At 39.7% G+C, this 21,513-nt stretch overlaps 1 protein-coding gene across 1 annotated transcript in view; it reads left to right on the forward strand.

Moving 5' to 3' along the window:
* TTC29 (tetratricopeptide repeat domain 29) overlaps positions 1-21,513 on the forward strand; it is a 339,375-nt gene that overhangs the window by 62,254 nt on the left and 255,608 nt on the right. The window contains exon 4 of the mRNA XM_089670482.1: positions 18,172-18,395. Within this exon, the coding sequence (XP_089526608.1) occupies positions 18,172-18,395 (224 nt within the window). The remainder of the gene's footprint in view (positions 1-18,171; positions 18,396-21,513) is intronic.

A 21,513-nucleotide genomic window follows, 5' to 3' on the forward strand; every position in this document is an offset into this window, starting at 1 on the left:
TCTGTGACCCAGATGCAGTCGACAGCAGGCTAAAGCACGCTGCAGGCTCAGGAATGATCCAGACAATAATGTTGGGTCCAACTCAGATGCTTGACTGGAAGCTGGATCAGCCTCTCAGCTCACCACTGAGAGCCTGAGTCAGCCGCTCCTGACCCCTTGCAGCCCAGGGCTCCAGTCTGCTCAGAGCAAACTGAAAACAGAGTGTCAGTGATCATGTGTTCACTCATTTCTCAATCTTAGATCCGGTGGGGGACAGCTGCAGCATCACTGTCACGTACCTGATGGGAGATGTCCCCCAATGCAGAGGCCTCCCTTTCAGACTCGATCATTGGTTGTCTGGTACTGTCACGTACCTGATGGGAGACTGAAATGACAAGGTCGGCCTTACCTGTGTCACTAGCCCTGACCCCACTGGAGTTGGAACAGAGGGAGTCTAGGGACCAGGGGGACAAGAGCGCCAGTAGTTGTTGTTTGCAGCTCTTGCAGATGATGACCTTGGAAGACTGATGATCCTCTGATTCAGGCACAGTAGTAGCAAGCAGAGCAGGTTTTGTAGATTGCCAGGCGTGCACCAGAGCAGGGCAGGTAGTGAGGGTAAGAGACAGGAGCAGTGTCATAGGGATAGCCAGGGTCATCAACAGTCAGGCAGCACGGTACAGAATCAGATGGAAAGCCAAGGTCAGGAGCAGAGCCGAAGTCAGGAACCAGTATCAATCAGGAGAGCAATCAGAGTCAGGTCAGGAACAAGCCGGGTCAGCAACAAAGGAATCACACAGGAACAAGCAGGACACGGGGGAGCTGAAGACCAATCAGCAAGTAACATGGGCAGAGACGCTCTTTAAATAGCCCGTCTGGTGCCAATCTTCGCTGTGCGTGTGCACGATCGCGCATGTCGGCGCACATGCGCACAACCAACCACTCATCTCCGGACGTTCCTATGCACATTTGTACTTCTATTTGCAATTCGTCTTGCCAGAAATCCCTTACAATCACAGTGATGCTGCAGCTATAGAGGTGAGCATGAATGTTTATTTTTTTTCCAATCCCACAATTATCCTTTACTCTGGAGGAACATAAAAAAAGCATGTGAAAAAGGTAAATATATGGAATACTATCCCTATATGTACTATTCAAACACACAGGGGTTTATTTACTAAAGCTGGTTCACTCAGAATTTCGTGCACACGTGCATGGTAGCCAATCAGCTTCTAACAGCTTGTTCAATTAAGCTTTAGCAATGACCCTGGAAGTTGATTGGTTGCTATGCAGAAGTGCACAACATTCTGAGTGAACCAGCTTTAGTAAATAAACCCCATAGTGTGATACTTCTTGACACAGTGGTCTTTTCATATGCATTAGGGTTATACTTGCCCTAATCTCAGTATTGGTAAATCAGTTGGGGGTCGGGGGTGTCTCAATTCTTTAGTTCAGTGAATGACCTGGTGCTTAGCATTAATACCTCAGTATTATATGCTGCTAACTAATGGTGACACTTAGTACACCTCCACACTAAGTAAGGAGTACATTTTATACTTTTTAATATATATACATATTTTATTTATGGTACTTATATAGCACCATCAATTTATGCAGCGCTTTACATACATATTGTACATTCACATCAGTCCCTAACCCTCAAAGGGTGTACAATCTAAGGTCCCTAACGTATATTCATACATACACATTAGGGACAATTTAGACTGTATCTAATTAACCTACCAGCATGTCTTTGGAGTGTGGAAGGAAAACGGAGTACCTGGAGGAAACCCACGCAGGTACAGGGAGAACATTCAAACTCCAGGCAGATGGTGTCATGGTTGGGATTTGAACCAACAACCCTAGTACTGCCAGGCGGAAGTGCTAACCATTTAGCCATTGTGCTGCCCTACATACATATATTTCTTTTCTTTCAAGCTAACACATATAATTTTGGTTGAAATGTGGACAATATATTGTACATTGATACCCCATTATACAAATATTACTCACAATGCAGAGTTATATAACCTGAGTAAATTAATTACATTCCCTTTATATATTTATGTGTGTAATGGTTCAACATTATTATGTCTTTTAAAGCGTGCATTCACACTTACGAATGCACATGATGCCAATTACATGAAAGTACTCCAGTGGGGGTTCCTGGTAATTAGATACGGGGGGGGCAGACCCATTGAAAACATTGGGATGCTGCTGGCTCCCGAGTCCCATATCTAATCACTGCCACTTGCATGTAATCGCACATGCTGCAATCACGTGAGTCATTGGCCCTAGACACAGGCAATCTGGTGGATTCGCAGATGTGAATGCACCCTAATAGTAACTGCTTTCCTGCTGTTTCATTATTCACACAATATAAGGGCCCAAATTAAGAAAAATATATTTGAAGTAACAACTAATATATACTGTTTGCTAACAATATATGCATTTGCTTCAAGCAAGTCTTTGGGCAGGAAACCTTTAGGCCTCATTCTTACTGGTTTACAGTGATTGTGTCTGGAAAACCTTACAATGATAAGGGTCTAGGGAAAGAGATAGTTACCTGATGATATCTTGTGCTGTCTTCAATATGATGGCTGCCATGCAGTCACACTGATGCATGAATATAAAAATGGGCCTAGGCAAAAGAATTTGTTCAATATTGCCATTGCACACTAGGCATTCCTCTTTCGAGGAAACTTGGCTGAGAATGCTTCTGAAGGTCCTCCTCCATGAAGATTTAAAATATGCACTGAGTGGGAACGTCAAAATAATACCAGCCACTACTAAAAATACTAATGTACTAATGTATCATTTTTTAAACTGCCATATTAACTGTGGGTGCTGCTACAGTTATTGTTAAAACCCTGGTAAACCAAACAATAACTGGCAACGTATCTTAAATATGATGAAGGATGCACTGAAAGGCTCTTCCCAAAAATAAATTGATGCAGAACGTTGCTGTGTTCACTTGCCTGTTCTATAAAACATGGAATAACCGTATGTATTAATGCATGGTGAATAGAATGTCTTTCAGTGAGTGTGTACCATGTATGGCTTGTTCACATCACAACCTCATATCATACATTATAACTATATATAATATATATGGTAACATATTCTCATGCACTGTGTATGAGTGTTGTGATGTGTTGCCATACGTTATTAAATCTGAAGTAAAATCTGCTTATATTTTGCCTCCCCCCCAATCAATATGCTAATAAAATGAAAAAAAAAGCATTTTAGTTTTTATTTTATGCCTTGTTTTAGAGCCAGTGACATAATCACTTTGACTCTTTGCTTTAGATAGATAGATCATTGATGGTTGGAAAGGCTGCAGGGTGCTCTACATAGCTTCTCGAAAACATTGCTGCACCTTCAGTCCTGATGCAAATAGTGGGCTGACTCTTTGGAGGAATTATGCAAATATCAAAATGCCTTCATGAGCAGATGTCAGCTTGCAGAGGTGGGTATTCTGAGACAGACTGTAATTTCATGCAGAGGCATACTTTGCTGTGTTGTTGAGCCTCCATGATTGGAAGAACTGAAATTCAGTAAGGCCAGGTTGATATGTATGCAGGCTGCGGATGGTGCATTTTCCCAGCATGTTTTGTGGTGCGTTTTACATTTTTTAAACACATGTTTTTGATGCTTTTTTTTATGCGTTTTGCGGAGTTCGGCTAATACAAAAGAATGACAATTCTGTTCATGTAGTGTGACTTTACACTCTCTGGCATTCAAGTAGAATCAAAGTAGTGCAGGAACCTTTATGTGTCCAAAGTTGCATGTTATGGTTAGGGTTAAGGTTAAGGGCTAGGGTTAGGGTTAAAAGTTAGGGTTAACGTGTTACTAAACCCAGGACCCTGCATTCACTATATCTGGTCGCCCACAGTATACACAACATGAAAATGCAATTAGTAAATATAAACTGCTAAATACCTTTTCTCATCAGCAGTTAGAGCAGTCTTGTGACTTGTTTCAGTGTCTAGTCGAGCTTCGGTTAAAGCTTGTAGGGGGAGTTTTATTTCTTCTCTAGGGGTATGCAGAACCCCTGACCTCTGTCTGGACAGTGCTGATTGGCCCTATGCTGATCACATTCACTCTCCAAAGAAAAAAAAGACCTCTCTAACAATACACACCAAGCTGAGCATGTGCTGAGTGACTCCACATGATATGTCTTATCAGGAGATAAGAGGGGGGCACTGGAAGAAGGAGAGGATCAGAGAAGTCAGGATTAAACAGCATTTTTACACAATGCAGAGGATTAACCCCTTAGGTTACACTGTGAGTATAACAAGCATGCTTTACTGCATATACAGACTGATTTTACTGTTGTGGGTTTAGTAACACCTTAAGGGCTAGGGTTATCTTTAAATGTTAGGGTTAGGGGCTAGAGTTAGGGATAAATGTTGGGGTTAGGGTTAAGGTTATGGGCTAGGGTTAAGGGATAGGGTTAATGTTAGGGTTTAGGGTAAGGTTAAATGTTAGGGTTAAGGGCTAGGGTTAAAAGTTAGGGTTAAGGGTTAGGGTTCATGTTTAATGTTAGGGTTAAGGGCTAGGGTTAGATGATAGAGTTAAAGGCTAGGGTTAGGGTGAAATGTTAGGGTTAGGGTAAAGGGCTAGAGTTAAATGTTAGATTTAGGGTTAAGGGCTAGAGATAGGTTTAAATGTTAGGGCTAAGGGCTAGGGTTAGGGCAAATGTTAGGATTAAGGTCTAGGGTTAGCATTAGAGGGTTAAGGGCTAGGGTAGCATTAAATGTTAGGGTTAAGGGCTAAGCTTAGGGTTAAATGATAGGATTAAAGGCTAGGGTTAGAGTGAACTGTTAGGATCAAGGGCTAGAGTTAGGTTTATGGTTAAATGTCAGGGTTAGGGTTAAGGGCTAGGGTTAGCAGTAAACATTAAAGTTGGGGTTAGCCATAATCATTAGGGTTAGCGGTAAGCGTTAGGATTAGTGACAATTTTTAGGGTTAGCGTTCTAACAATTAGTGCTAACCCTAACAATTACCTTTAACTCTAACATTTAACCCTAACCCTAGAGCTTAGCCCTAACTCTAACATGCGACTTTGGACACATAAAGGTTCCTGCGCTACCTTTATGCTACTTGAGTGCCAGAGAGTGTTGCGAAGGGGCTGCATAGCTGCAGACCATCAGGGAGCTTATGCCGACTGTGACAGCATGAGGAAAGTGCTGCTGATAACTGGCAACTGTATTTACTCACGTGGTAAAAGACTGCTGGGATTGGCCTTTTAATTCATCACATGATCAGCTGTGTCCTTAGGACACAGCAATCACAGAGATCGCCGGGTGCACACCTCTGGGGGCACTCAGGAGGGTGCATTCAGGGAGGACATCATATGACACCCTCCCAGAACTAGATAACTGCTCTGTAGCTGTCATTTGGCTATAGCGCAGTTAGAAAGTGGTTAAACTTGTTGCACATGGGAATATGGTTTGCAGTGTGTTCACATACAGTCTTTTTGAAGACCTCCCATTTGTGTGTTGTGTTCATTGATGCCATTATTCCCTCCCAGTCTAAGAGAGCAGCTCTCAGCCTTGGAAAATTAGCTCTCTTAAAGTTTTTATTTTTCCGTTATGCGCTTGCTATTTACAGCTAGCAATAAACAAAATCATGTTATGGTCACTGCTGCCCAAATGTTCTTTTATATGTACATTAGTAATAAGCTCTGCATGGTTTGCGATTACCAGGTCCAGCAGAGCTTCATTCCTAGTTGGGGCCTCTATGAACTGTACCATAAAATTGTCCTGTAGTAGGTTTATACATTTTTGCCCTTTAACTGTTCCTGCAGTGCCATTACTCCAGTCAATTTCCAGGTAGTTAAAATCCCCCATTATTATCACTGTCCTAGCCCTTACAGTCCTGTCGATCTGTGCAAAGAGCTTAGTCTCCACCTCCTCATTAACACTGGGAGGCCTATAACAAGCTCCAATGATTACCTTTGTATTATGCACCCCCATGTGCAGTTCCACCCATAATGCTTCAGCCTCATCACACGCTCCATCAGCTAGGTCCTCTTTCACACTCGCTCTGAGATCACTTCTCACATAGAGACAGACACCACCACCTTTCCTTTTTACCCTGTCTCTCCGAAAGAGAACATAGCCAGGAATATTAATGGCCCAGTCAGGTGAAGAATGAAACCAAGATTCAGCAATACCAATTAAATCATAGCTGATTTAATTATATAGTCCCAAGGATAGCCACTGCACTCTGTGTGTGAAGTAAATGCCCAGGTGCTCACCCACAAAGCAATCCATACAAATCCAAAGCAGGTATGGAGGTAAATCAAAACGGCAGCTTTTTAATTGTCAACAATCAATGAAGCTCAGTCTTGAAAAAGATGGTCTGAGCTGCATAGAAATTTCGACAATAAAAACACTGCTGTTTTCATATACAGTATATATTGTATATATCCACAGTTCCTAGATACTGTACATATATATACGCAGTACATATATACATAGAATCAACTTAACTGTACCTACATACACACCCATGACAGAAATACACAATATGCAGGAATGTGTTTCTGTATAAGATTTTCTGTCTATGCAGTCCTTTCCAATTTGACAAATTAAAACCTTGGAATAGAAACATTTGTATTTTTTTTTTGGCATTTACTATTTTCTTTCTCTTGAATTTAAGAGCTGCATTACAGCAATTATTAGTAATAAATAATACGTATGAGAAATGCTTAGTGCCTTGGATTTCCATTATGCATAGCAAAAACACTGCTTGTTAGATACAGTCTAAAGATAGACTTTACTTTGGTTAAATCCTTATTGAACATAATGATTTTACCAATCAAATTATATCTAGACTCCGTGAACTTTAAATGCAGGATTATTAAACTTAAAATGTAGGTTTTTGTATGTAAGATTGTTCCAAAACTTTAATGCACAAAGATACGTATACATACTGTGTACATTTTAAACTGCTTCCCATTGGTTGATAATATCTTGCAGCTGAATAAAAATTTCTATGAAGTAGCAAAATAACTTGAAACCTTCTTGTGGCTTACTAGCCATTAAAGCAGAACTAAACCCACAGATATAATGGTTTCCCAAAATAGTTACATTCAAGGTATGCGAAGAATGATAACTGTCACAGCGGCTTTACGCTTTTAACAGAACCGTTAAGCTATCAAGTGGCTAGTGTCATAACTGATCACGTGTGCAGCACCATGGCAACTCCAGATCAAACAGAGACAAAGATGGTGGCTTCGTTATCTGTAGGATAGGAGGGTTTAGTTCAGCTTTAAGCAAAACCTGTCACCAGCACGTAAAGCTGTTTTTTCATCTTCCCTATTCCATTGTTAGTACCCCTGTGAAACCCTTCCATGGAAAAGTCTTGCGCTTAGTAAACAGGCTGTGCCTCGGAGCATTCACTAGAGAGTATGGCAGAAAAGAAAGTGTAGTGGAGGTTATGGCCTTTATATCCAGATCTGTCTTCTAAAAGATTGATCTTCTAAAGAGCGTGACAGAGGAAAAAATGGTAGCACTTAGGTAAGGAGGGTGCGTACTGAAATGCTGGCTTGTCTGAGTGTAGGGAATCTTTAGTCACAATTGGGCTTTTACTAATTTCTCTGTAGTTTTGGACTCCTGTTATGTTGTGTTTAACAGGAGGAAAGATAATATAATTTAGAGCTAGTCTAGAGTTAGCTAGCATAGTATACATAGGTGTATGAAAGCTTTCTATTTCATAGAAAAATGTAGTAGTCCTGATTTACTAAAGTGAGAAGTGAAGTACATTGCAGTGAAGTTAACACAAACATTGGATTTTCAGCAGCATAGTTTATCAAATTAGAGGTTCTTTTGTCCATGATTGGATGTTCAAGGTGACCCCGTTGTCAAACTCAAGAAGTAAGAAGGTAAATACTAACTTCTGCTGCTCACACCACCAAACACCACTCTGTTGTAAAGAAACCATCACATTTAGGATTCATGTTGATGGGCATTCTTTTGAAATGCTGCTTTTACTATTCTAGTGCATGCGTTCAAATGTCAACCACAGAGCTTGACAAGAAAATGCTGCTTTTGACCTGCTTTGCCTGCAGTGTAGACTCACCTTACTAGGACATGCAACATCGAAAGGAGAGCAAAGCAAGTCACAGCAAGTCAAAGCAAGAAAACTGTCAATGACATTGTACAGCCATGCATCCCCCACACTGTAGCTCCTCCCACCAATTCCTATATCACTACCGGACACAGTGGTGACATGAAGGACATCAGGATTTTTGACAGTCAGAGAAATGTTATTCTTAGTATGATCCAAAATGGAATATGGCTTTTACAAAATGTTAAGAAATCTCTGTTAGTGATAACTAGCTTGTCATTCTTTAGACATTAGACTTGAGGAAAAGAGCTGATATTTTACACTTCTCTGAGAAAATTAGTTGGATGTATAATGAAGGGTGCTGTTGCGTATATATTGTACAGTAAATCAGAAAGCCTTTGTTTTTTTTCTATGAAATGAAATTAATTTTACTTTGGAACATGAGCCAGCCAACATCTGCATTTTTTTAGCTACTAAAATTCTACTTAGAATGCTGTTATTCTTTATATCAAGCACATTTATCGTACTTTAAACCCAAAACCAAAATGTAATATTTTGCAGCTTACCAATCCTTATAGCGAACCTTTTCCCTTTCACTAAAAATCTCATCAACATGTAACTCGGCATGTTGATATAAATTTTTTTTACATTCATTAGTTAAACAAATATTTTTTTCAATTCTTGATTGAATATGTCACTGGTTATGTAACAGGGCCTCACAGATGCATCCTGGGAAGTTACTGTCACTTGTTCCAGGTGGCAGACCAAGTTCTAGGCAGAGTTCCAGTAAGTAAAAGGAGATGGATTAATCCGCCCTTAGTGAAAATTGCCACCATGGGAAGAATGGGGAGAAAAAAAAAGGTATACAAAGATTAAAAAGCTTGCAATATCATTAAACATCTGTTTGTAGGTTGCCATTACTATCCATTTTTAAAAATGCCTTTGTTGTAATGTTCATGCGTTTGGGGTGCTATTAACAAATAGTTGGCATCCGTGTATGTCTCACAAGGGCAGTGCGTTCATGTGCAGTGTGGGAAACGTGCACAGTAAACACCTTTCCCAAGCCGTGTTTTGGTGTAAATGGGCCCTTAAATGCTTTGCCTCAACTTTTGCTAGACAGCTTGGTCTTTTAAAGTAATTTGAAAAATAACACTTACTGACCAGATAACCAGGTAAAAAATAAAAGAAAAAAACAAAAGGAGCCACCAAATTTAAAAACTGGTAAGCTGCAATATAATACTTTTTTGTTTTTGGGTTTAATACTGGTTTAGGAGACTTGTAGAGACTTTTAACATGCCCACAGAAATCAGAAGATTGTTGCTCAGTGTCATTATCATAGCTGTTAATATTATATACAGTGAATATATCTGGACCACAAATATCATGTGGCAGGTGTCTTAGCACCCGAACAGGGTGGATGTAATCCTAACTTGTATAACCTAGATCTAGGATTACAAAAGCATGATTTAAATTGATGTATTCGGTGGACATGCAGATTCAAAATGATATCTTCCCTTGTCTTTGAATTGCATTCCTCTGACATTTGTGTGTTTGCTTTTACAATCAAATGCTAAAGTCCTACAGTTTGACGACCGAAGGAAACATTGTATTAATAGGCCAGTAATCTCTGTGCTGTCACTTGGAATGGGTCAGCCGCCATTATGAACATAAATGATGGAACATTATACTTAATCAATGAGCTCATTCAGTTTCCCTGTTTGTCTTTAGTATTATAGAAAAGCCCTGCTTATTCTTCAATATTCACCCTCAAATGGGCTATCTCCCACAGAAATTCCTTTCTACTATTAGACGTTTTCATTCTTCCTGGTTAATTGATAGCTAGTGCATGCATAAGCACTGTTCAATTCAGGTGGAGCTTGATGGTTCAAGCATGATAAATGAGGTGTGGCCTTGGAAACGCATTGTGGCCAGCCCACCTACCTCATGATGGTACCTGTCAGGATCTTCTGTCAGTCGTCAGGAACAAGGGGAGAGACCCTGCCGAGCTCCATCCACCAGCAGGTCTCCCTTTAGTCCTGCAGCTGCCATTGGTTTCATCACATGGGAGTTAGCTTCTGTTGCAGATCATCCAGACCACTGGAGCAGTACACAGGTTTCTTCACATGTAAATGAATATAGAATAAAGTTTTGCTGTTTTTATCCACACTGATCTGGCGTCCTGCTGTGATTCCTTTGCATGTACATGTGGGATTTCACTGGTATTTCGTGAGGAGCTGCAGGATTTTGTGTGTCCCAGGTGTTAAGGTCTCTGCTGATTCACCTATCCAATAATATACATCTATAAACTCAAACTGAACTGTATTCCACTATTATCTGAGTGCTGATAACTGAACTGTATTCCACTGTTATTCTGAGTGCTTGTAAAGCTTTACAAAATTGTACATCTTATTTACAAGTGTCTGTGATAACCTGTTTTGATTCATATCCTAGGGAAAGACCCAGATAGATGCTTTTTCTACTATCCAATTTTTCTTTTGAATGACGTTGTGAAAATCTTGGCAAATGTTCTGGCTGGTAGATTGAACTCGGTCATTACCACCTTGGTTCACAAAGACCAATCTGAGTTCATCCCAAGTATGCTGTTCTACTAATGGTTAGTCAACAGCTAGCTACCAAAACTGACAGAATCAGCTTGGTGTTTCATTCCAAAACTGAATTTATTTCTGTGAATAGTTCAATAAAACTGCAATACAATCACATACACAGAAGTTACAGTATGCTTGTACATGGCACTTTAGAAATGCATGCAAGCAGCTAACTACAAATCAGATTAAAAATGTTGAAATGCGATCTAGATTTGTACGTGACTTTAACAAACACAATGGATGAACTTATAGGCATATCTGTTCCAAGGGAGTAGGGAAGCCTTCACTGGTATGTCCTTCTGGAAGCTAAACTGGAACTGGACTGATGTGTAAGTAAAAATTCCTGTTTCCTATTTCAGTAGTAAATGCAGTGAATGCCCAATAGATGGCTCCCTACTCAACACAGTGATGAGAATACAGAACACTAAGTAAAAAGTAAAGGGACTGATATTAACTACTTGCCCTCCAGAAGATTTACCCCCCTTCCTGACCAGGCCATTTTTTGCGATACTGCGCTGCGTTACTTTAACTGACATATGTGCAATCATGCAACAATGTACATAAATTAAATTTATGACCTTTTTTTCCACAAATAGATCTTTCTTTTGGTGGTATTTGATCACCTGTGTGTTTTTTATTTTTGCGCTATAAACAAAAAAAGACCTACAATTTTGTAAAAAAAATTTTTTTTTTAACTTTTTGCTATAAAACATATCCAGTAAAAAAATCTAATTTCTTCATAAATTTAGGCCAAAATGTATTCTGCTACATGTCTTTGCTAACCCCCCCAAAATGTGTAAATTAATTGGTTTATATGAAAGTTATAACATCAACAAATAGCGGTATGTATATTGGAATTTTTTTTTTTTATGCTAGTAATAGCAGAGATCAGCAACTTATTGCTGGACTGCGGTGGGCATTCTGACACTGGGTGGGAACTGACTCTAATAAAAAGCCCTGACACAGTACTAATAACACTGGGCAGGAATGGGTTAACATCTGGGGCAATCAAAGGGTTAACTATGTGCTGTGTGCTGTTTTACATTATGTGCTAAGTGTGTTTTACTAGGGAAATGCAAATCACGTATATATACGTGATTTTGTGCAGCTCTGCCACCCTGTAGCAGTAGTTCTACTGTAGGGCGGTGGGAAAGCAGTTAATCTCCACCAATTGTTTACCCACCTTTCAGTCCAGCATGACAGTATTGGTACCTGAGTCATTGCCTCTTTGGATGCTGAAACGGCATTTGATTATGTGGAGTGGTCATTTCTTTGGGCAACCTTACCTTATATTGGTTTTGTTCTCAACTTTGTTCAGTGTATTCAGCTTTTTTTATTCAGCCTCTACAGCCAGGGTGTTTGCCAGCAATATCCTCTGAACCCCATTCTCTCTGCATATGGGTACAAGACAGTGTTGCCCCCTGTCTCTGGGCCTTTTTGACTTGATCATTGATCCATTGGCTACCCTCATTTATACCAATCCAAACATTGTGGCCTGCTGGTGGGGGGTCCTGTTTGCCTTGCAGACCTTGTTTTGTTTCTATTAAATTTAATTGGTCCAAATCCACTCTCTTCCCGCTAGATAAATGTGCACCTCAGTTGGCTAATACTACTTACCTGCAATGAGTTCAGTACTTAGGGATCCATACCTCCTTTTAATTAGTTCCTTGTTGGATCTTAATGTTACGCCTCTCATAAACCAACTTGAATCTAAATGTGATATATAGTCTGCTCTCCCTCTCTATCTGGTGGACAGAATTAATGTATTAAAAATTATTTTTCTCCCTAAATTTACAAATGTGTTTAGGCAGTCCCAGTTTGGATCCCTGTAAGAATTTTCTGCATGATTGACTCCATCCTTACCTCATTTCTGTGGGCAGGAAGGCTTCCTAGACTAGCTCTTACTAAGTTGCCACTTCCCATTGATGAAGCCGGCCTAGTTCTGCCCATTTTGTTTTTCTACTATTTGGCCTTTCCTATGGTTACTCTACACTGGGGGTTCACCCTTTCAGAGGGGAACCCTGTCCTAGACTTGGTTACATCCATAATTTGATCTCCAAAACTGCTTCAATCCTTAGTACACAGGGGATCCCACTCCTCCTTGGCCCATACATTACTCATGAAGACAACTGTTCGGGCCTGGCTGACTATTCTTTAATGGTCCCCTACTCCTGTACACCGGACTCCAAATAACCACATTGGGATAATCCTAATCTCCCTCACTTTTTTAGCAACCTTGACCCCTTGATTTGGAAGAGAGAAGGTATCCATAGTCTTATTCATATTTTCTCAGCTGGAGAGCTCCACTACTTTGATTTATTAAAGACAGAATTTGATCTTCCTAGCCATTACTTTTTTAGGTACCTCTAATTACAGCATGCCAGTAGGGTCCAATTTCCCCAAGCACCTGTCCTCTAGCAGAACTCTCTGGAATCTCTTGCAGAACTCTGATCTTGACAAGCTCCTCTCTTCAACGTATACCTACCTCACAGCTCACCATGGTATTATAACCCATTCGCTGTTCCAGAAATGAAAACATGACATCCCTGCACTTTCTAAGGAGGAGTGGAAAGATGTGGTGGCCCAATACACAAAAGTAATGATTTGTGCTAGGGACAAATGTGTTCAATTGAAGTTTTTACATAGTAACAAATGTCAGAGAGATTCAAATATTCATTCTCCAACAGTTGATGTCCTATGCAGTTTAGAAACAGGTTACTCTGTGTCAATTCAAATGGTTCCCATCTCCAGAGACTTAAAGTAGAGCTAAAGGCAACATTGTTTTTCATTTTGTACAGTGTAAGGGAAGGTTATAGCCTATGTCAGTTTTTTATACAATCCGACCACTGGGTAGGATTCTCTACACTTCCTGTCCCAACCAAAATGAGGGAATCCCTGGTTTTAGTGATAACAGTAAACAAGCCAAAAAGAAAGGACGAATCTCCCTAATTGGGGCACAGACAGCAATAACAAACCTGATGGATGTTCTAATCCCTCTTCATTCTGTCCTAATTAAAAAAAAAATGTTTTTCCTAATACTTTAGTTGTTGGTTCCAGACAGGCTGGTCTGAGTATTTCAAAAACTGCTGATCTACTGGGATTTTCACACACAGCCATCTCTAGGGTTTACAGAGAATGGACCGAAAAAGAGAAAATATCCAGTGAGTGGCAATTGTGTGGATGAAAATGCCTTGTTGATGTCAGAGGAAAATGGGCAGACTGCTTGCTGCGACAATCAGATTGTAGGGTCAGAATTTGGCGTAAACAATGTGAAAGCATGGATACATCCTGCTATGTATCAACTTTTCAGGCTGGTGGTGTAATGGTGTGGGGGATATTTTCTTGGCATTAGCAAGGTGTACCTAATAAAGTGGCCAGTGAGTGTATGTATATACTGTACACCAGGGGGTAGTAGGGGCTAGCGGTATGAAATATGAAAATGTTGGGAAACACTGCCTACAGTACTATGACACAGGGCTTATACCATTCACTCTGATATAATTTTTTTAAAAGAGTTTGTGACATGGTGTCACAGTAAAGTCTTTTCTTTTGTCCTTTGTCTTTTTTTCATGTGCTGGTGTGAACAAGGTTTTCTCCAGGCCATTACTTAGGAGGCTCCTAGGTTGCAAAGGAGTACATTTTTTTTTGTCCGCTTTGATACAAAAAATAACTGCCGGCAACAAATCATTATTAGTGCTGTCAGGGGAATCTGCAGGTGCTTGGAAGGCATCTCTCTTGTTCTCTAAGGGAATTAGAGCAGGGACTTTAGCGCTTTTAAGTGTGCCACATTACAGCACAATGTAAGTGCATCTTCCGTTGAATACTACACTACGCCAAATTTAATCTTAAGGTGAAGTTTCCTTGTTAGCTGTATGAACATATTAGCAAATGCAGCTTCTCAAGTGGATAGGTGGAGCAAGATGACTAATCTCTTTCTTAGAAAACAAGTAGTTTACCCTATAATGTTTAATGCCCACACAGCCTTTCCTTTCACCTATTTATTTAAATTAAGTTGTATGGTTTTTCACTATGATGCAACAAATGTTTTAAACAAGCCAATCTTTGCAAATTAAATCACTGTGTTCAATACCACAGTAAAGTAAAATGTAATAGACAATAGACCAATCTTAATTTTAGTAATTGTGAGAGTCAAACAATAGTGAAGAGATTGATTTTAAAACAGTAGATTGCTGACAAATTAACCTTTGACAATTACAGAACTAAACATTTCCCTCCATGTATTAATACATAGCTCAGTTTATTACTCGCCATTTCATACTTGGAGCATGTTTTAGATAACACCCATTTACAGTAACATGTAAAAGAGACAGTAATAGTGGATTTTAGTTGGTTTAGAGGACCTCTTTTTGACCACAGATTCTCCATTACTTTTACCTGTATTGTGTGTGTGAGATCTGAAACAGCTCTAAAATAGATTGCACATAAGTATTTATGTTATATTAGAAAACAGTAGCTGGGATAGAGGGATAAGTGTAGATTTTATGTATTGGATTTTTAGGTGCACAGATTTGAGGATAACATAATATTACCTGTACTGGGGAATCATTCAGAAACACATATAGTTCTTTCTGTAGAGATTTTGAAAATGAAATACTTTGGATTCATGTAAGAGAAAATGTGTAGAAATATGGAGATTTACCAAAGGCTAGCGAAAGATTTTGTAAAATTGTTGAGAACTGATCTGTTTCTGCATACGTAGATGACTTTTCATTATTAATATTATTATTACTTTTTTTAATTGACAGATTTTAGATCTAATTTACTTGTTTTGCGCAGAAACATCTGTACAAAGATAATTGTTCCAGTGGCTCCTCCAAATGTTGCCGCCTCTCTTGTTGACCCATATTTGCATATATGACCACATGCAAATGCACATGCAAATTTTGTATATGACCACATACAAAAGATTTGTTATTTGTCAAAGATGATGATTTACAGTTAGGGCTTGGTTCAATGTGACCACATGCTCCCACTCTTGGTGAACTAGTAATAGTTAAACATATTTTCAGTACCACAAATCCTTTTTTAAGGCTTAAAGTATATTTATAAGCAATTTTGATTACATGCCTGCAGGAACTGTTTTTTTCTGCCAGAAGATCGGCAGTATAGAACATATATAGGATACAGTAAACTTACTGTTATATTAAAACCGTATTGGCTCTCAGAAAATCACAGCCAGTACAAAAATTTTGTTATAACTCTCTTTCTTACATGGCAGCATTGCTAGACTGTGAGTCTCGATCTGATCTTATATTGCGTCCCGTCACGATGAGCTTTTCAACTAATGCTGGAAATTTTTGTATTTCAGAAATATGAATTACCATTTTAAGTTAAACACTTAAAGTATATCTAAAGAAAAAAGGTTTAAATCCCTGTCAGGTTTTCTTTTCTGCCTGTGTATCCCTTCTCTTACTTCTATTACAAGACCTAGGAATGGAGGTTGGGCGGATGATTGATAAGTCCACCCCCTCCATTCAAAGATTCTGTTTCATTCATAGAAACTGTAGTACAGCTTCTGTGCATGGCGGATCTGGATGCAAAGGACAGTTATTGTCAGGCTTTCTTGATGATAACCTGTGACAGCCCCTACTTGTATTAATCCCTGCTGCAACACCAGAAGATTATGACAACAGGGTGTGGGGGGCATTGAAGTAGAAAGATTTCATTTTGATCAAGTAGGACACAGTAGCCCAAGGGACTTATCTTACTGAAAGATCCCTCGTGCTGATTTTTCATTTTTTTTTAGCTGAACTTAGGTGTAGCACCCTCCTAGACAGCTAGGGGGAGCTAGATCATAATGGTTAGACAGGGACTGAATAGCAGCCGAGGTGTAATAGTTAGAGGGATCAAATTTTGGCCAGGAGCTGGAAGGCTTTGCAGACTCAGCCTTGTGAGACTTCCCCCTGCCTAGAACTTTGGAGAAAGTTCTAGAAGCAGTGGGTGGATGTAAGGAGTGGCTGATCTGCATATTCAAGGATTCTGACCAATCCCCAACAGGAGACTTGGCAAGGGGTCAGAATAGCCCTAAATATGAGTGAGCCTGTCCAGTGAGAGAGAAGTTGGGTGGAAGAAGCAGAGAGGAAGATGTGAGGCTGAAGAGGAAGGAGGCTGCAAGCAGGCCCAGTGAGATGGTGGCCACCTGCAGGCCTGAAGCTGAAAAGGGAGAAAGTTTGGAACTCAATGGCCCCCTGAGAGAGGCCCATTTGTACGTCAGGGAAGGAGCAGCCGAGCTGTTAAGCCTGGTAGCAGCAGTCAGCCCACAAGCGGTACAGGAGAAGATCTGAGTGAGTACACCTACACCCCCTGGGTGGATAGGGGAAGGAGCACTCTGGTGGAGAATCAGATTAGCCCCCTACTTGTGACTGTTCACAGAGCTAGATCTCCTGCTCAGGGATGCCTCCAGATTGCTGGGTGAAGAGGAGATGTTCATATAGGGTCTGGGGTGGTTCATTAAGGAGATGCTGGCTAGCTCTCCAATAAATACTGTGCTGCAGAGAAGGCTTGTAAATAGTTCCAGGAAGTTGTCCTCATTTTGTCGGTACCCTTGGGCATTCTATACACCCCCTAACCCTATCCTAGTTTAGATCCCCTCAATAAACAACAAAAGCAAAGCTTTCTGACTCTGGATGCAAGCTTGTGTGAAGATGTTTGATGCCTGGCTGTGCAGGACTATAGGGGGACTCAGTTCATCAGCAACTCCTAAGGGGGTAGTGCTACATAGGCTTTGGACTTTTTTGACACAGGCTATAGGATTACCAGGACTTGATTTTTTTAATTGTGCATGCTCCAAGGCTCCCTCATGTATCATTGCTCTACAACCTTTTGAACCACTGATTCATATTATGTATGTTGGTAATGCAATAAATAGGAAAGCAAGGATAAGGATGACAGCCCAGAAGTTTGTATTGTTTTCATAGGCTTGTCATTAGTAGTTCCTTGATTTCTATCCTGATCTTTCCCTTTAGTAATAGCTGGTGCACAACAAGGAGCCTGCATGGCAAACACAATATTCTTGTTCCAAACTCCCCTGCCCATCCATAGGACATTAATAATTGTTCACTAGGGGGTGTACATAGGAATCAATACACTTTGTAAACAGTTATTTTAATGCATTTTAAGCTGAGATGAGAAATGTTTTGTTGACATGCAGTGGCCTGTTGGAGTCACCAGAGCTTTGTACAGACATGTCCTGGAGTACTAATAGAATGCCAGGATGACAATACTGTACTTCTGTCATGGTGCGTTGTTCTGTGAGGTGTCAGTATAGCTCTTTCAGTGTGTTCTAACCATTCTGTAAACAGCAGGCTAATGACAGATGTATAACAAGACACTTCATTACAGCACATGTATTCTGCACAGCGTGGAACATTAGGGACATTGTTAAAATGAAATTAACAGTAAAAGGTAATGTGATGCATGTTCTAACTACATTGGCTATTGTAATTATGAAGCTATTGAATTATTTGTTTCCCTCTTTTTCACTATGCAGCTATCAGAATTCGTTCAAGCACAGCATCTGCATAGAAATGCTGCGCCAAGGCTATCACAAGTCTTTCTCAGAACTCTTTGCTCTGATCCAGAAGTGGAATGCCTTAAGGGATGCTGGAGGGCCTGGGTCAGCCATATGGCAACAAAAACCCTTGGAGGAGCAGCACGAGAAACTGGATCAACTTCAGCACTTCCTGACCAGGGCTGAGGCAGCCCAACGAGCAGGTAAAAGAGGGAATTCTGGGAAACAGAGCAGCAGGAGCTGAAGCAACGAGAGCCTCAGGCGAGGATTCTAAATTGTTTCATCTTTGAGTTTGAAACATTACTACAGTTTAGCACATATCAGCTTTACTCTTATCAGCCGTATAGCAAGATAAGTACTAGATCATAAACTATAGTTAAAAAGGAAAGGCTGGCATCAAACTGTGCGCTTTCTAATCCTTTAAAAGAAGAATCAAGAAGAGTAAGGGGTGCGTGTATTTTAACATCTCTTAGGGGAATATTTTTGTTTTATATGCACGAGAGGTCTGCTGGGAAGCTTATGTATGCATAGCATTGAGGCAGTGTCATTTTTTTGTTCTGGCAACACCGCTGCATTAAGCAATATTGCAGTGCCATCGCTTACTTCCAATATACCCTGTGCCACAGTAATGAAATAAAATCCAGGTGAAGCAATAAGCGGCTCCACCAAATGAAATGCTATTCTTTTGTTACTTTTCTTTTTCTTACAGATTAAATATTAAAATATGTATTTGTTGAACATGACGTGGGTGTATTTCATGTAACAGAGTTATGCAAACTCATAATTTAATATGGTTTAGTATAGTATCAACTTTAATGTAGCCAACTTGTATTATTGCTTTAAACATTTAGACAAACTGCATTGTGCAGTTTAAAACATCTACAGTATGTATACGCAGAGGCATACGCACTTTAAGAACCTGACTTTTGACAGTAGATATAATACTAAGGAGGATGCTAGGAAAAGATACACTGCTCATTTTACCCTTTTTTAGAAGCTTTTTGTGCTGTTTAGAACTGTAAGCACCATCCTTATTTTAGTTCCACCACCCACTGTATTTAAGTGAGTCCTCATTTTATAAATCCATCACAATAAATATGCAAAGGGAATTCAGTTGTGGGAAAAGAAAAGCTTCCGAAAAGTAAAAATTTGATGGACACACAAAAGCTAGAAACCAGACAAATAAGAAAACCAGAGAAAAGAAATGGTAAAAAAAGCAAAAGCAACAATGCTGATATAAAAAAAAATTGCTAAAGATTAGCAGTACTGTACTATTGTACATGGTTACTGATGGGAGATGGGAATTTTATTAAATCTTATTAAAGGGAAACAATAAAACTAAATTATACAAAAAAATCTTAAAGGGCCCTGGCATTACAAGAAAAAACATATCACAGTATTCCAACCTTAAAGGGAACCCAGCAAGAAAGGATAAGCAATATCACAGTACTTTTCTGTTGAAATCCCATAGGGGAGTAGGAGCAATGAAAAAACTGTTTGAGTCCATGAATTCTGTTATTGAATTTACCAAATGTTCCGATAAGTAGTTGTGGTAACCTCATTCTGATTATTTTACTGATTGGGTTGGAAATTGTGTAGGTCTATTATCTTTATGGGAATAAAGAAAACCATCAGAAGCAGCTCTTAAACTATGAATCATCATATGAGAATTGATTTAGTCCACGTGGCTGTCGATAATATCTGTATATGTCATTGGGTATTTGGTACTGTGTGTTGATATGATTGAGTGTTACACAGTTACACTGCATAAACCCAAATGCACCCAAAATAGTTCTGTGCTTGGTTATGACTATGGATAGTCTTGTCTGCTTTAACCGCTAGCCTACAGGGCACTTATACCCCCTTCTTGCCCAGGCCAATTTCCAGCTTTCAGCGCTGTTGCACTTTGAATGAAAATTGCGCGGTCATGCAACATTGTACCCATATGAAATGTTTATAATTTTTTGGTGACAGATAGAGCTTTATTTTGGTGGTATTTATTCACCTCTGGGTTTTTTATTTTTTCTTAAACAAACCAAAAACCACTGAAAATGTTGAAAAAAAATAGTTTTTTTCTTAGTTTTTGTTAAAAAAAATTTGTAAAGTGATTTTTCACCTTCACTGATATGCTCTAATGAGGCTGCAGTGATGGGCACTGATAGGCTGCACTGATGGACACTGATAGGTGGCACTGATGGGCACTGATGAGGAGGCACTGGTAGGTGGCACTGATGGGCATTGACAGGCTTTACTGACTGGCACTGATAGACGGCACTGACAGGCACTGATAGGTGGCACTGATGCGCACTGATAGGCGGCACTGACTGGCACTGATAGGCTGCACTGATGGACACTGATAGGTGGCACTGATGAGCACTGATGAGGAGGCACTGGTAGGTGGCACTGATGGGCATTGACAGGCTTCACTGACTGGCACTGATAGGCGGCACTGACAGGCACTGATAGGCGGCACTGACTGGCACTGATAGGCGGCACTGACTGGCACGGATAGGCGGCACTGACTGGCACTGATAGGTGGCACTGAAAGGGGTAAGTTATCTGTACCATATTTATCAATAAAATTAATGTTCCATGACACTACATCATGACAAATTTTGGATTTGTTAGTGGGGTACATTGATGGGATTGTTTTGGGAGTGGGGTGGAGGGCTTTTATATATTATACATTCATTTATCTATTTTTCATTTATTGAAATACGGTTACTTTTAGAGGCACATAGTGCTCTATAGTTTAGAGATAGATGTTTTGGGTTTGTATATTCATTATGTATACCTGGTCTATAGACTTTGAACAAGTATTTTTTTCTGTTTGTTTCTAAACTTTGTGTACTAGAGATAGAGAGTGGCTGCATGTCCAATTTTTTCATGTTCTGTGTATTTTCCCAATTTCCCGATCTGGTCCATTTCAACAAGATAGGGCAATGATCAGGCTGAACGAGTTTGAGAAAATAATAACTGTCCTTTCTGGAAAATTTCAAACAAATATTGGAGGCATAAATCCTAGTGTGTGTGTGTTCATGAACCTATTTGCTAAAATTAAAAAAAGTAAATCTTGAGATGTTATGCTAGCCTTAATGCTAATGGTTTTGACCAGCTATAAATTGTTTCAATACTAATCACTCACTAAGATTTAAGAGTGATCTTGATAATAAATTCTCTGATACCCAACCCCCCCAGTAAAGAAAATTCAATTTTATTAATAAAACAACAATAACTGCAGTCCAAAGGAAAGGAGGAACTGGCTCAAAGATGTCATTTCACTTTAACCACTTCAAGTCCGGACACTTTCACCCCCTTCAA

This window comes from Staurois parvus, unplaced genomic scaffold (assembly GCF_062004578.1).
Source record: "Staurois parvus isolate SC_StPar_1 unplaced genomic scaffold, SC_StPar_1.0 ptg000090l, whole genome shotgun sequence".
Classification (NCBI taxonomy): domain Eukaryota; kingdom Metazoa; phylum Chordata; class Amphibia; order Anura; family Ranidae; genus Staurois; species Staurois parvus.